Source organism: Rhinolophus sinicus, chromosome 1 (assembly GCF_057876585.1).
Source record: "Rhinolophus sinicus isolate RSI-liver-muscle chromosome 1, RSI-T2T, whole genome shotgun sequence".
NCBI classification, from domain to species: domain Eukaryota; kingdom Metazoa; phylum Chordata; class Mammalia; order Chiroptera; family Rhinolophidae; genus Rhinolophus; species Rhinolophus sinicus.
The window spans coordinates 64,293,429-64,308,984 of record NC_142501.1 but is presented as its reverse complement, the minus strand read 5'-3'; the positions used below and the strand labels follow the sequence as shown (position 1 = coordinate 64,308,984).

Genomic DNA, 15,556 nt, shown 5'->3' with positions numbered 1-15,556 from the left:
CACTTCTGGTGCCATCCCCTTCTGAATTTTCCCTCACTCTTCCTCCTCTAAACCTATCCTTACCCGTCCCTTTAATGGCAAGCCCTCTGTAGATCCTAATAAACTCCAAGTTTCACATGTTCCCCGAAGTAAAGCTGAATTAAGGTAACTGAAGAGCCTCACTGATTTGCTGAAGAGTTTAACCTAGTGGTTCAGACCTAGCAGCCTGGGTCTTCTGACTCACACCAGCGAGTTGGTGAAGGCCAGGCTTGGCATTGGACGAGGATGGTCCAATGGGAACACCCCAAAAGGGATTTATAAAACCTAATCTCTGATTTTGGGGGAAATGCTAGAAAACTCACTGGAGATCTCCACTGAGCAATTACAGTAACCTTTCCAAAGCCTGTTGATTGGGAAAAAAATTCAGACCTGCTCACAAAAGTCTGACGAATCTGCTCATGACTATTACAATCAACTTCAGATTGTTTTTAAAGAAAATTCTGGCATTCCTCCAGATGTTGATTATACTTGAGTAGCCTTTGACTCTGTGTTTACCCATGGGCTGAACTGAGACCTTTCCCTTTTAGTTAAAAGAACCAGGATGGAATGGGTAACCATATATCACTGTGGATTTGGTTAATTTGGTAACTAAGCTTGCTTGTACCCTAGATGGGCCATCTAGACATAAGACCATAAATATTTTTTATTTTCAGCTCTTTTATATGAAACCAAAAGTCTCCTATCTTCTGCTATTATTACAAAGAGTCAGGATATTGGAAAAGGGATTGTCACATATTTAAGCACTTGAGGGTCGTTCATCCTTCTAACCAGCCTTGCCAAGGTCTTCCTAATCCCCAGTGATGGGGCTCCAAGAAACAACAGGGGCTTTGCCCAAGCCTCCTTCTTAATCAGCTTGGAGAAACTTTTCTCCAAGTTGGAAATGAACCTGTCTGTCCTTATTGACACCAGAGCCTCACTTTCAGTGCTCAACCCCACTGCTATATGGCAGCCCCTGCGTCAGAATAATACAACAATTCAAATAGTGGGGATTTCAAATAAACCGCAACACGTTCCTATCTCTGAACCTATCCCTTTTTTGCTTGGGCCCTTTAAGAGAAACACACCCCTTTTTCCTTACTTCTTCTCCCTCATTCATTTATTAGGCTGAGACTTCCTAGAGAAGTATTGTGCCAAAATTTCTTTTTCCTGAAGGGGGAAATAATCCTAGAATTTGACAGTAGTTTCAAAATAGCCAATCAGATGAACTAAATGACCCTATGACATCTTTTATTTAACAGCACTATAGCTGAATCTGGGAACACTGATCATTTGTCCCTGTTGGATCAGCTGCCATCCTCTTTATGGGTAATATCTTCAACTGATATTGGTAGAATCCACAGTGTACCTCCTATTAAGATTCAAATAGATCTCTCAAAATCCCTTCCCAGAATTAATCAGCATCCCATAAGTGAAAAGGTCCATCAAGGTATAAAGCCCGTCACAGATTATATAACTCAGGCCTTATTATTCCTCACCCGAGTCCCTCCAATTTTGCCTGTGAGAAATCCCAAGAGTCGAGGTTGGAGGTCTGTCCAGGTTCTCTGAGCAATAAAAACATTGTTATCCCTTGACATCCTGTTGCTCCTAACCCTCATGCACTACTAGCATCTGTCCCAACTGGAAGTAAATTCTTTACTGTAATTGATTTTTGTGCATTCTTTAGCATTCCAGTTGATGAAGCTAACCAACACATTTTGCCTTCACTTGGGAAGGGAAACAATGTACCTGGACAGTAGTGCCTCAGGATTTTACTGAGAGCCCTTACTTCTCACAAACCCTGAAGACTGATTTGGATGATATAACTTTCCCTAAAGGTTCTACTCTGTTGAAACATATGGGTGATTTGCTTCTTTGCTCTTTTTCCCAGATCTTCTCACAGGAAGACAGCATCTACCTGTTAGAACTTTTGGCCTGAAAAGAAATAAAGGCTCTAAAGAAAAATCACAGTTTGTCCAAACCCAGGTTCGATATCTGGGGCATCTGATATCAGAACAAGGATTACCCTGGAACCCAAATAGGTTTTGTGGTGTCCTAAGTTTCCCAAGGCCCAAAACTAAGCCACAACTGTAGGGCTTTCTTGGGCTATTGCCAAAATTGGATCTCAAATCTCTCTTTTGGCAAAACCACTGTAGTATGTCTTACTAAAGAATGACAGTCCCAACCCAATTTTATGGGGAGAACAGGACAACACCGCCTTTTACGTCTTACAGGAGAACTTAATGAACCCATTTGCTCTTGGACATCCCAATTATTAGATTCCCATTTTCCATTTTGTATATGAAAAGGAAAAATGCCCTTGAGGTATTTAATAAAAACATAGGGACCACCATAGGCCCATAGGGTATTATAGTCAGCAACTGGACTCTGTGGCTTGGGGATACCCCCCCGCCCCTTGCTTAGTTAGAGCCATTACTGCCACTGCCCTTGTGGTTAAGGCCATGGAGGAAATTGTTTTGGGATCCTTTTTAACCATCGTCACATCCTGTGCCAAAAGAGCCCTCCTGAATTTTTATCCTACCCAGCATCTTTCAAGTAGTCACCTTACCATCTTTTATGAACTGCTCCTTCCGTAACTTTTATGTTGTAGTAACCTTAACCCAGCCACTCTTCTCCCTCCGATACTGATGAAGCTCCTCACACCTGCTCACCGCTGCCGCATTGCCTCTTGACCCTCCTAATGATCGGCAGGGCACTCCTGTGGGCGATGCTGATTTCTCACGCTTCACAGACGGGTCATATCTAAAAAGGACAAATGGGGGTAGACTCTTGGCTTGGTGGGTGGCACCTCAAGAAAGCCCCGAATCCTGACTGGAACTGCACACAGAAGCAGGCAGCCTCTGAAGGAGACAGCGTTCCCAAAACGACCAGACCATGCCTGTACAACCTTTTTTACTGTTGCTGCTGGCTATCTTTCCCTTTCTCTTAGAAAGAAAATGCCCTTGTCTGCATTTCCCAATCTAATGTGAAAGGGGGAACCTCTCCGATTGCTGAATCTGTCTCCGATCTGTCTAGGACAGTAATGACCCTTATTTCATCCCTTTCAGGTTTGAGCTCCTGGTTTGGAATCATTATATAGACTGAGTTTGTTACGTTGTTTTCACTTTTGCTCTGTATTCTTTTCATTAAGCTCTGCACCTGTTGCTTGTCCAATTTGGACATAAGCAGTTCTCTTCGACGTCAGACAAAACACCCAGAAGAGGCCTTTCCTAGTACCGAGGGACAAAAGGCCACCGAAATCAGAAGACATGACTGTTGATCAGTAAAAGCTTTCAGAGAAAGATCTCTATCAAGAGAGGAAATGTCAACATTGATGACAGAGACCTTAACCTAGATAAGAATGGAGGGCCTGTGGGAGGAGCTTTCACACCCTATGCCAATCACGAAAGCATTACAGGAACTCTAGGGTTACAACAGAGCTCTACAGTTATAACAGCCTCTCCCGTTGACTTTTGCCTCCCCTCTAAAAAGAACTTCCAGCTTCTTCTTTCTCTCTCTTAGTGTACATGGCTCAACATATCTGCACATACTAGAGTAACATCTTTCCTTTTTCACTTTTTCCCTTTCTGTGGACAGAGTACCTGGTCAAATTTTTATTTATGGTCCTATATCAAAATGGTTACATTTCTATCAGTTATGTTGCTCAAAATAAACACTGGCAAGAAGTCAGTACAGGATGCTTATAAGCCTGCCCCCAGGACAGTTGTTAATTCAAGCATTTTTGTATGCCAGCATCTTCTAGAAGTCATTTCATTGTGAAGATCTGGGTAATACAGCAGCTTTTTGACACGAGAGTCATGATTTGGGTGCATGGGACCTTTGTAAAAATCTCGACGGATTAAAAAAGAAACGATGATGATGATGACGATGATGATGATGATGGTGATGATGATGATGAAAGGTACAGGTACAAGGAAACAAAAGATATGGGAAAGCTTATTATGTACATTTATGCACTGAGATCTATTTTCTAGTTCTTGGAAATGCTGAGATGAACCCTGCCATGAAACACTGTGGCTCATGTCCAGCAGACCCCAGAGCAGGCCACCATACGTAACTGAAGTGACATGAGAAGTGCTGTGTGTGTCCCCGAGGGACAGTGCTGAGCATCAACGTGCAGCCCAAGGTCAACCCAGAAATGCAAACAGGAGTTAAGGTGGTTCTGGTTTATGAGGCTCAGCTAGTCCTCCAGGGCAAGACAAACGGGCAGTGAAGGACAAGTATGGCTGAAAGACGTGAAGCTTTGGGAAAACTGTTTGACCCATCTCTATAGAAAGACAACGAGTGATGGCAAAACAAGTCAGTTGCGGGGATCAGATAGAAATTCTTTTAAAATGAATGCTAATTGAGGTTTTCTCCCCGAAAGTTCCAACGCAGTGGTTCTCAAACTTGAACAAGAACCAGCATCACATGGAGGGCTTGCTAAAACACAAACTGCGAAGGCTCCACCCCAGGATTTCTGATGCAGTAAGTCTGGAAGAGGGCCTGCAAATGTGTACTAGCAGCAAGTTCCCAGGTGATGCTGTGCTGCAGTCTGGGGACCACATGTTGAGAGGCACTGTTGTAAGGGACATTGCATGAAATTGTGGGCCTCCAAATTTTACAGACCCAGGAATATGACTTCAAGAATGGGTTGAAAAACAAATGTCCATCATCTCACTTCTCCTTCCCAAAATAAACAAGTCAACAAAATGAACCAAAAAAATTAAAAACTTTCAACAACAAATCATACTACAGTCATGCATCACTTACCAATGGGAATACTTTCTGAGAAATGTGTCATCAGGCAATTTTGCCATTGTGTGACCATCACAGCATCACTTACACAATCCTAGATGGTATCGCCTACCTCACACCTGGGCTGTATGGTACAGCCTATTGCTGCTAGGCTGCAAGTCCGTACAGCATATTACTGTACTGAATACTGTAGGTAATTGTAACACAATGATAAGTACCTGTCTATCTAAACATAGAAAAGGGACAGTATATAGTATAAAACATAAAAATATGGTGCACTTGTATAGGGCACTTACCATGAATGGAGCTCGCAGGACTGGAAGTTGCTCTGGGTGAGTCAGTGAGTGGGGAGTGAGTGTGAAGGCCGAGGGCACTGCCGTCCACTGCTGTAGACTTTGTAAACACTTTCTACCAGCGTCACCACAAACACATGAGTAATGCTTTATGCTACGATGTCACTAGGTGAGAGGAAGTTTGAGCGCCATTATGATCTTATGGGGCCACCATTGTATATGCGGCCCATCATTGACCTAAACATCATTATGTGGCACGTGAGTGTACACAGAAACTCTTCTGTAGAGATTAATTTTAAAGGTTAATTCATCTGTAAGCAATGGGGAAACTCCTAATGTATTTCCCGAGACCAATCATTGACAACAGAATAAGTTTCCTGTCAAATTTTTTAACAGCAGCCTGGGACTCAGCATGGTATCATTTCTGTATTTTTATCCATAGAGTTACCATGATGAAACTCCCCAAAGTCCATGTTTTAACCATAAAAATATATATATTCAAGCTGCTGAAGATTTTGCTGAGGTGAAGTGAAGGTTGAGTAATTCTGCAAATGTTCCCCTTTCCTCCAATCTTTCAAATCCCTGGAGGCCTTTCCTGGGGCCTGGGGATTGGAGAGCTGGGCTCAACCATACTGTCAGAGCCTCAGCTTGCAAAGGCCACATCAGGTAAAAAGTCCCTGCACAAACTACAGGCATGTCAGCTGGGTAAGGAGGTAAGCAGAGCAGCCCATGGCCATCGCCAACGGATGGCCCATTATCTGTGCCAAGAATAAGAGGAGTCTTGAGGCAAGAAAACATTTTTATAAAGAAATTTTATTTCATAATCCCTGTATACAATAAACATAGGAAAAGGGTTTTTTAATGAAAATTTCATGTTGTTTTCAAAAGTTTTGAACTGTCTGAAGAAAAATTATTACAAAGCTATCTAAGGCAAAAATAATACTTGACCTTCAGAACAAACGATGACCTCTTTCATCATATTTTATATTTAAAGGAAGACATTTTCAATTCAATCAATATGGAGAGGCCTTTCAATTACTATGTCATTTGCATTAAGAATTGAAATGCATCTAAGAAGTGAAAAGTTTAAACACATAGAAATGTTCTCTAATACAATACATACTGCTGCTTTCTTCAGATCCAGTCTGCGTGGCTGTCTGGATCTACTTTTTACACACCAGCAGAAACCTGCATCTCCTCATGGTACAGTAAGGGCTGGAGTGCAGAGAGGGAAAGTCCCATGCATTTCCTATGCTCAATGGCATAACTCCCACAGATCACATACACCTCGCCATATTGACTCAGTTCATTGCACTCCATATCCTGCAAAAATAAATCTAGTGCTCGACAGCTGACATTATTGCTCACTGACATTTTAGTAATATATTTCCTTAACATAAGACAGAAATATACTGAAATTTGATACCACTTAAACTCAAAAGCAATCTGGAATTAAACCACATGCATATACCCCACTTTTTTTTTTCTTTTCCCCGATGGATGCTACATTTTTCTTAAAGTTGATGCTGGAAAACGTGGTAGAAGAAAAACTGGCTTTCCGTGAAACAAAGACCAAGGATTAGAAAAAGTTTTGTTTTGAGGAAAATGTTAAGCCCTACAATAAAAATGAAGAAACAATGAGAATCCAGAGTCTCTGGGGAGAGGGAAGAAGCCCCTCATTTATCTTCCTTGTCTACCCCAACACTGTGGTTGGTGTCCAATGGGCCCCGGGGCAGGCCACCATCCATAACTGGAGTGATACGAGAAGTGCTGTGTGTGCCCCCAAAGGGCAGACTTCACACTGTGACAGGAAATGCCCTGAGAGACCCACTTCGTTATCTGACTCCACAGGGGTCACTGGGACATGTTGGGGCTCCCTCTGTGAGGTTGGGAAAGTCTTCTAGGATGGTCTGGATGCTGAGGCTTAAATTATTTTAAATTTTATACTCATTTCTACAGGGGAGTGAAGCCTGCAAATTCCAGGGTGACCCCAGGGCCTGAGGTGAAACATCCTGGGAGCTGCAGGAAGTAGAGCGGAACATAAGTGGAACTGCGCAGCTGTAGCTTACATGACAATAAAGAGTCACTAGGATCCTAGGGCCTCACCAGGACGTTTGTAGACACGTAGAAGAATGTGGACATGACCACACTGACATTTTGATTTGTCACAACGTTTCATTTTAATTTCTCCTTATTTCTTTAAAATTGTCAAGTGTCCCTCTTTCTTATTTTTGTCTCAGTGTTTATAAGGAAAGATGTCAATTTTCACAAACTTTCAAAGATTTACAAAAAATAATATTTAAAAAAAGCTGCATTTCAGGATTAGCATTCAAGGCTACAGATGCAATCCGCATCACTCATAAACTGCACCTTCACTCCTGGCTGCAGCAATATCGACTTGTCTCACCCTTGCTCGTAGCCATGACAACCTCCCTGTGCACGATGACGTCCACTCCTCCAGACTAAATGCTCTATGGCAACTGAGCAGAGCTTCTCAGAGGAAAACCAGCCACATTGCTACAAAGAAAAATTTCTGGCTCTTAGCCCAACTGTTTCCATACCAATCAGCTAAGTCAACCTCTTCTCCTCCATTTCTTTCCATTTCAAATGCCTGGGCTTTGGTCTTTGAGGCAATTAGAACCAGATCAGTTTAATTTTACAACACTGATCTTAACTGTATAGCAATATATAATAATTTTGCCCTGAGAGTGTCAATTATTTTACAAATATTATATAAGTCCCAGTTTATACAGGAAGAATAAGCATGGAGGACTAGGTGGCTGGTCCCTTGCCACATAGCAGATTAGTGTCAAGGGTGGGACTGGAGCGCGGGGCTTTTTCTATTTTAAGCCCCATCATCTGGCCCAAGTTCACCTGTGCACAAGGTCCCTCCCTCTGGGTTCTGTTTGTCACTTGCGGTGCCTTGTCCGTTCTTCTGCACCGTACTGGGTATTTCAGGACCCAGGACTTCCTCTTTGGCCCCTCTGCTCTCTTACTTCTGTGGCCTTGATGAAGTACGTTGCTCCCGATATTTTATTATATTTAATATGGTGGAATCCGCCACAATACCCTTTCTGATGCAGCTGCTATTAAGTGTGCAGGGACAAACTTATAAAAGGCAACGGTAGGTGTTCTTTGTGAACTTTGGACAAAAATGGGGCTCAACATTTTACAGTTGTCTTACATTCCAATGTTTCCAATGGAAAATAATATAAAATAAATGCCTAACCGTGAGGTAATGTTTACTTCTCTGCCACAACACTCAGTATGCCCCCTCAGATCTGGCAACAATTTAACATAAGGAAAGACTTTAGACCTTCACACCCTTTTAGTGAGAATAAACGACCTTAGCTCAAACTTTCCACAAAGCTAAGAAGTCTCATAAGACATCACTCCATCCTTATCTTAGGTAGATCTGTCCAAATGCCTCAGGCCATGTGTCTCGCAGGTCTCCATGTCCTGCACTTCTGAGCTCTGGTCTCTACACTGTATAGGAGAGCTCGATTTTCATGTGTGAAGAGCAAGCACCTTCTGCCTCTTAAGCAAGGGGGTGGGGATAAATCTCAAAAGAAGCTATGTGCGTGAAGAGAATAATGCCTAATGGTATTTAAGTGACTTGTAAAGAAGTTTCACAAAGCTATCTCCGCTCGCTAAAGTTATAAACAGTTCTGGATCTAGTCAGTAGCAAAATACATTGACGGCCAGGGCCTCTGTTTAAGCCAAAGAAGAAATAGATCAATAGCACAAAACTGCCCTTATACTTTTTGGAAAAATATATCTAAGATAGACAAGTTTGAATCTTGTTAATAAGCTGTGCATTAAGTACACTTGTTTCCATGGCTCCCCAGTATTGCTACAGCTCTGTCTTATCTGCCTGGGCTGGGCTGCCGGCCCCACTGCCCCCCTCAGCGCCGCGGCTATCTGCAGGTGAGAAGGACAACGAAGCCGAATTTATGCAGTATCTTTTGCCGCTTGGACGGGGTCCGTCATCAAAAATGTGCCCGAGGTGAGCACCACACTGAAAGAGAAAAGCAAGATGTAAGCGAAAAGCGTGTACAAAGCAGGCTTTGAGAGGAACTCACATTAAGCAGTTTAAATGGATGACCAGCCTGTAGAGAAATGATGGAAACCATCGTGGATGATTTCTAACCCGCCTGTCAATAGCTGCAAAGATGGTTTCTGGCAGGCTCTGCACCACATGCTGAGAAGAAAAAACACTAGAATTGTGCATATCAGAAATCATTTAGGAGCCACTGTATTTTTTGATCTGTGAAGTCTCTCAGCCAGCTGAAAAATGACTGCAGTAATTTTATGAATTGAGTTGACCCTTGATCTCCCCTTGTAAGAAACATGGCAGAATAAAATCTCTTTCCCCCACCGGCATTACTTTTAGCTTTGGATGGGTGCGTTTCAGATATGCAGAAGTCCACTATAAAAGATACTGTTTAACTGGCCATGACGGAGGTGATGTTTGCTTTCATGGGCAGTAAAACTTAACATCAGAGAAGTATTGGATGTTCTTGGAACCCAGCAAAGCCACGGCAAGGCTCAGCAGATTCGTCACGGTCACCGGAACAGCAAGTGTGGCGACGGGGAACGGCGCTAGTCCACACAATTGTTTTCTTCTGGCTTCCAATAGGTGGAGTGCCATGCTGACTTCTTCCCTCACATGAACTGGATTATTACGTGGAGAAGAAATAAGCGGTTTAGCTCAAATCCATGCTACTGACTATCCAAAAAGCTGGGGAAGGAGAAGAGGCACAGAATCCAGCCAGGCAGGAGGGAAGGTTGGTTTCGACAGTGTTTAAGAGAAATACAGCCCAGAGAAAATGTCTCCAAAAAGGCTTTCTCACTGAATAAAGCCCTGCACTAACCACTCTGAGGCTGGGGACGGCTCCAGGCGACGAAAGCGCACGTCACACTTACCAATTGCCCACCCTTGGTCAGCAGGGATGGGGTGAAGACCTTAGTGCATCACATCTAACCATCCAAACTGTTTTATCTGAAAACAGAAACCAAAACCCAGTGGAATGACTTCCGTTCATTCATCTGACATGTACTTATGGAGCACCTGCTGTATGCCAGGCACAGCCTCGGGAGACAACGGGCTACAGTCCCTGACCTCCGGGAACTTATATTCTAATGGGAGAGACAGACAACACGTACACGAGGAACTAAAGGAACTGCAAAGTATGGTAGGTGGAAATATACGCTAAGAAGGAAAAAAACGTGATATGAAGTATCAGGGTCGGAGGCTGACCTTTTAGGTACTATGGTCAGGGTGGCTTTCCTGGGGTAACTTTGGTATAAGGACCTGAAAGAAGGGAAGGAGTGGGTCTCTAGGGAAGAGCATTTTGAGCAGACGGAAAAGTCAACATTTCGTGAAGAATATGAGAGAAGAGGCACATGGAGGATTTATTAATTCTTCTCACTGCTTGTTTGGTGTATAAAAAAACACAAACTGCAGGAAAGGAGAATAGGAATTGACGAGGAATAGGGCTAAGATACCAAATGGAGATGATGAGAGAGAAATGAGGGATGATGCTCATTACAATGGGAAAGAACTAGAATCTCAGTTTCCCTATTGGAAGTGTTCAATTCAATTCTTAAGGGGTTTTAGTTATTAATAAATAGCACAAATAGCAAATTTGGCTATATGGTACTTCCCTGTTAAAAGTGTATTCTTATTTTACTGCCAGCATACTGTGTCAGCTTATTAAAGAACTAAAAATGAACCCTGAACTGATTTGATCTATTGCCTGGAAAATATGAAACAGGCCTAAAAAACAAATCTTGCATTATTTTACCACATTCTATGCAGGTTTAGGTAATATCAAGGCTGACAGCTCAGATTGCTTTTCCTTTCTATAAACAATTGAGGCCAAATTTTCAGGCATCAGCAGCTAAGATGCACCAGTGAAAAATACACATGCTTACCCAATGGACACAGGAAAAGACCTATTTCTGCCTGCCAAACGGTCAGGCCAACAGGAACTAGCACTCTCGGTGACCAGTATGTGTGCACAATTATCGATCTCACATGCATCTCTGGCACTTTGATCACTCAGCTTCTGAGAGGTAGAGTTTTCACATAAAAGCCTCAGATAGTTTTGTTTTCTTTTTAATGAGTGAATACAGCTATCTGGGCAAAATAAATGATATTGCCTTTATTAATCATCTCTTGGACGTATTTAGAAAACAGTTCTATTTACTCCAAAAATAAAGGATAATAAGGATATATTTGAAGCCATATATATGGAGTATTTGCATGATCTTCATTTTCTAAATCATTTTTTAAAAATCCAAATTAGAGTAATTTAATCTGTTGAACTGAGTTGGTTATTGATCTGCAGTTTCGTTTGCTCACTCTGGAAAGGAGAACACAGATTCTAGATGTCTCTAATCTAGGCAAAAGAAAACACGAGAGGGGCTAGGAAGAGAAATTATAGTCAGGAAAAGACAACAAAAATCATTTGCAAACAACTGTGTGGGTTGGGAATGGGGTAGGGAAATCCTCAGAAAATGGTGTAATAATGACAGTGACAGCATCATCACGCTTGCCATGAGGTGTTCTGGAAGATTCACACCAAGCTCAGATAACTGAGGAGCAACACTTCAAAACAGCAAGCTGCTCATTTATACCTGTGCCACCATACGCATGTCCACCCCCATTGCCTGCAAAGCTGCAAGGCCATTTGCATGAGGGCAGCCTAACCACACAGCGCCATTTCTGCTTCCTCCCAGGTACCTCTAGTCTCGCATAGAAGACTATTACCCGGTTTCTTTTAAAAGTACATAAGCCCTAAAGGCTCCTCCCCCAGAATGCACATGGAGCCCATTCTTTCCAGCTTCTACCCCTGGCGGAAGGCTGGGATGATGAATGGAAGTTGTCAGTGATGCATTGTTTCTTTAGCCGCCTGCGAGTTCTGCCTCCCCAGCCCCAGCCAACTGGCAATGTGTTGGGATCTCTCAGCACACCTGGTTGTAACTGAAACAAACTAGTTGCCCGATGAAGAAATCTCAGAAACCTGCTGTTAATGATTTATTTTAGGGTAGAATCTTTGGTGTGCATTTGGAAAGTTGTTTTAAAGTGATTATGTATTTCTATATTTTACATGTAAAAATACAAACTGTGACTCTTCTAGCTCTCATTCTGAACAAGCACGTGATACGTGTTCAAAAGAAAATGTTTTAATTCCCACAAGAATCCTTTATCACCAAAGCCTCCCTCTCAGAAAAGTCGACAACTACAGAACCTGCAGAGAACCAAGGGAAAGGACGCCACCACCCCTCAAAAAAGGGGTTGAGCATCAAATTTAACATAACTCCTCAGAATCTGACTGCAATTCTCATCGTGTGCATAAGAAACACAAATAGTGCATTCAACATAGTTACATACCTCTGCACTGATGTTATTTCCAACTGTCCGAGAGGGTTTTCTCCCAGCTATTCCTAGGATGTTTGGGGCTTTATTATTGTCATTTTCTCTTAAGTGTTTGATCTATAAGATGAAGCAGTTTCAAAGCAGGGCTTTTACACGTGGGCACATGGGGCAGGATGGGAAGGAGAAAGAGTTTTAAGAAGAAAAGCAATTTACTTTGCCAGTAGTATCCTGTTTTCTCCCACCGTTATTGAAGACACTTGTGTGTAAGTAGGGCTCTTTTCCTCTGTGCTTATGATATTAATCTTTTGCCAAGGAAATGATTGTGAAGTCACCAGTTTAGCATTATGATTTTACTGAAAGATCAAGAAAAAGAGAGATGGGCTGTGAGTCTGAAACCCTATTGTAACACATGGGCATCTTTAATCACCAGCAATATATGAGTTGTCATCTGCAAAAGATTAATAAGGTTTGGGGTTTTACCAAAAACTGCTTAACTTTTGAAAAATACTTTGTATCAGTCGATATTTACTTTATGTTGATTTGGTTGAGTTAGAAGAAATTAATAATGATCTAAAACAAGCTTAAGGGACTCTACCCTAGAATTAAGCAGTAATGGCAGCAGTCATAAGTAGACTCCAACTTGGGTAAACGCAGGGATCTGATGGTTTCCTTAAAGATTATTACAAAAAGGTAAGTGAATTATTGGTCTCCCATTTGCTGCAGATGTCAAATTTTCATCTACAGTAAAAAGAATTTTTCCAAGTAGTTGCAGGAGGGACTTACTTCTCTGAACCACAGCTTAAACCCTGCCTTACTTCTTTGCACTGAATTTAAACTCCTGACAAAATGTTGCTTCACAGGCTGGGGTTGGAGGATTAGGGAGAAGATGTCCAACAGTTATTCATAGTAGTCAGTGAAACGGGAATAGAAGCAGTGTATTTTACCACTAACTGAAAAATGTAAATTAAATACAATTAAGGAGAACTCTTTATAACTGAAAATGGTTAGGAAATTGCTGCAGCCAGGGAGAAAATACATGTGCCCACCAAAGTGGGCAAATATAAAATAAAGATCCTCTTTGGAAGGGAGAAGTGGAATATAATTCCTCAATTCAGTAGGCAGAATAGTAAAAGAAAACAAATATGGTTGCGACAAAAACCAGAATGTAACAGAGTAACTTATTTCCTCCACCAGCAGGAATCCTAAGGAAGCCAGTGAAGGGTCTCCATCACCCTTGCTTATTTTCTGTGCTGTTAACTTAAAAATTGGGCCATGTGCGAGGTTTCATACATAGCAATCCTTTGACAAGGACCCGATTGCAATATTTCTCTGAAAAGTGATGATAGTACTGAATCAAGCTTAACTTTTAAAATTAAAATTTTACTGAAATAATCTTACCTAAGAAGTCACTGGACACATGGAAAAACTACAACGTAGTGTGAAGAGGTGGTAGGTTATGGTTCCCAACAAGTCCTGCCCAAATGTGAGGCCTAATTCACTGCAGGGTGTGATCCATGGCACAATTAAATATATATATATAAAGTCCTACAGCAAGGATGAGGGAACACGAGGCCAAAAAAAAAAAATATTGCCATACTACCAGACAAGCAGGTTGAGTCTACTGGTTTTGCCCATGGAAGCTCAGTTTATTTACTACATCGTTACCACAAGAAAAGAAATAATTCACATAATATGTCCAACTGAGAATGTCTATGAGATACTAAAATTATCTAACAGATTCTTCATAATACAAACCACGTTGATGCAATTCAGTCTAGAACAAGGATAAGCCATGTGAATTCAAAATACAACAAGAATTTTAGAAAGAGAAGAAGCAAATGAGTTTCCCACACTATCACCATCAAAAAGGAAACAAAATTTTTTTAAAAAAATGAGACAAGTTGCGAGTAGGAGAAATGACTATATAAACTGAAAGAATGGAAGACAAAAAATGATAAACTGGTAATGAAAAATAGTGGTAAGAATGGGAAACTAGGAAGTAAAATACAAGTGGTTACTCGAGCATGGAAAACAAATCTTTTTTGTTTTTGTTTTCAAGTCAAGATAAAAAGAACAAATGAAAAAAGTAGAAAAGAAAAATGCAAAACAAAAGAAAAATAAATGTGTGTGTGAAACACACAAATAAAAAGACAAAGACATTGAAACGAAAGATACCCAGCACGCTTGACTTTAGTGAGCTATTACTGCACCTTTGTGGCAGCCATCCCCTGCTCGGTCCACATGTGAGAGAATCCAGCAAACATATTATTTTGGGGGTTGGAACTCAAGTATTTTCTACATGGATCTTCGTAAAGCATGCATTTTGACACATACCTTCATGGAACAAATTCCCCTCCCTCTTCTCATTAAACTTAGGACTTTTATTTAAGGAAGAGTCAAACACTTGCTAAATACGAGAAGTAAAGCTGGTGGCAAAGAAGCTGAAGAGGAGCAGGTCGGTGTTAGTTCTTCACCCCACTGCTGTCACCTTGGCCTCTAACTATGGGCTGAGAGGGACGCCTGGCTTGGCTTCTCTTCTATGAAAGTTATCTAATTTGGGCACCGTCTGCGGGTTTCATGTGTCTGGTCACTGCAGGACACCTTCATCATAGTCTTTTCTTGACTACTGATGTTATCTCTGAGGCCCGCAGGAGAGGAAGGAGTTTATTCAACTGTGAATTTGAAGAATTAGTCACAAAGCCATCAGAGAGTGGGGCCTCAGAGAAAGTTATCTTATGCCTCTCTTTTTCTGTGCCTTTTTTGTTTGGTTTTCATGGGACTCAACATTTGAAAGTGGGTTCTAAACAAAAAGGATAGTAGCAGTCATATAACAGCCTTTATGGCGGAAGGAAGGAAGGAAGGAAGGAAGGAAGGAAGGAAGGAAGGAAGGAAGGAAGGAAGGAAAGGAAGGAAGGACTATTAGCCTTAAAAGAGGCTTACTAAGTATTATCTATATAACTAAGTTATAAATTACTATGTACCTTCCTACCCAGTTACTATTTTGTCAAATATTTTAGATTCCTGGGTAGATAATCATAATTAGTTTTTGCAGCAGTTATAAAAATATCAATAAAATTCAATTGGAATCAAAACTGAATTGAATTTA

At 41.4% G+C, this 15,556-nt stretch overlaps 1 protein-coding gene across 2 annotated transcripts in view; it reads right to left on the bottom strand.

Annotated features, from left to right (window-relative positions):
- Window positions 1–5,859: 5,859 nt before the first annotated feature.
- Window positions 5,860–15,556, bottom strand: part of MSRB3 (methionine sulfoxide reductase B3) — a 150,562-nt gene continuing 140,865 nt past the window's right edge. For both annotated transcript variants that reach the window (XM_088800467.1, XM_019732461.3), the window contains one exon: window positions 5,860–9,084. In XM_088800467.1, the coding sequence (XP_088656593.1) occupies window positions 8,920–9,084 (165 nt within the window). In that variant the 3' untranslated portion in view covers window positions 5,860–8,919. The remainder of the gene's footprint in view (window positions 9,085–15,556) is intronic.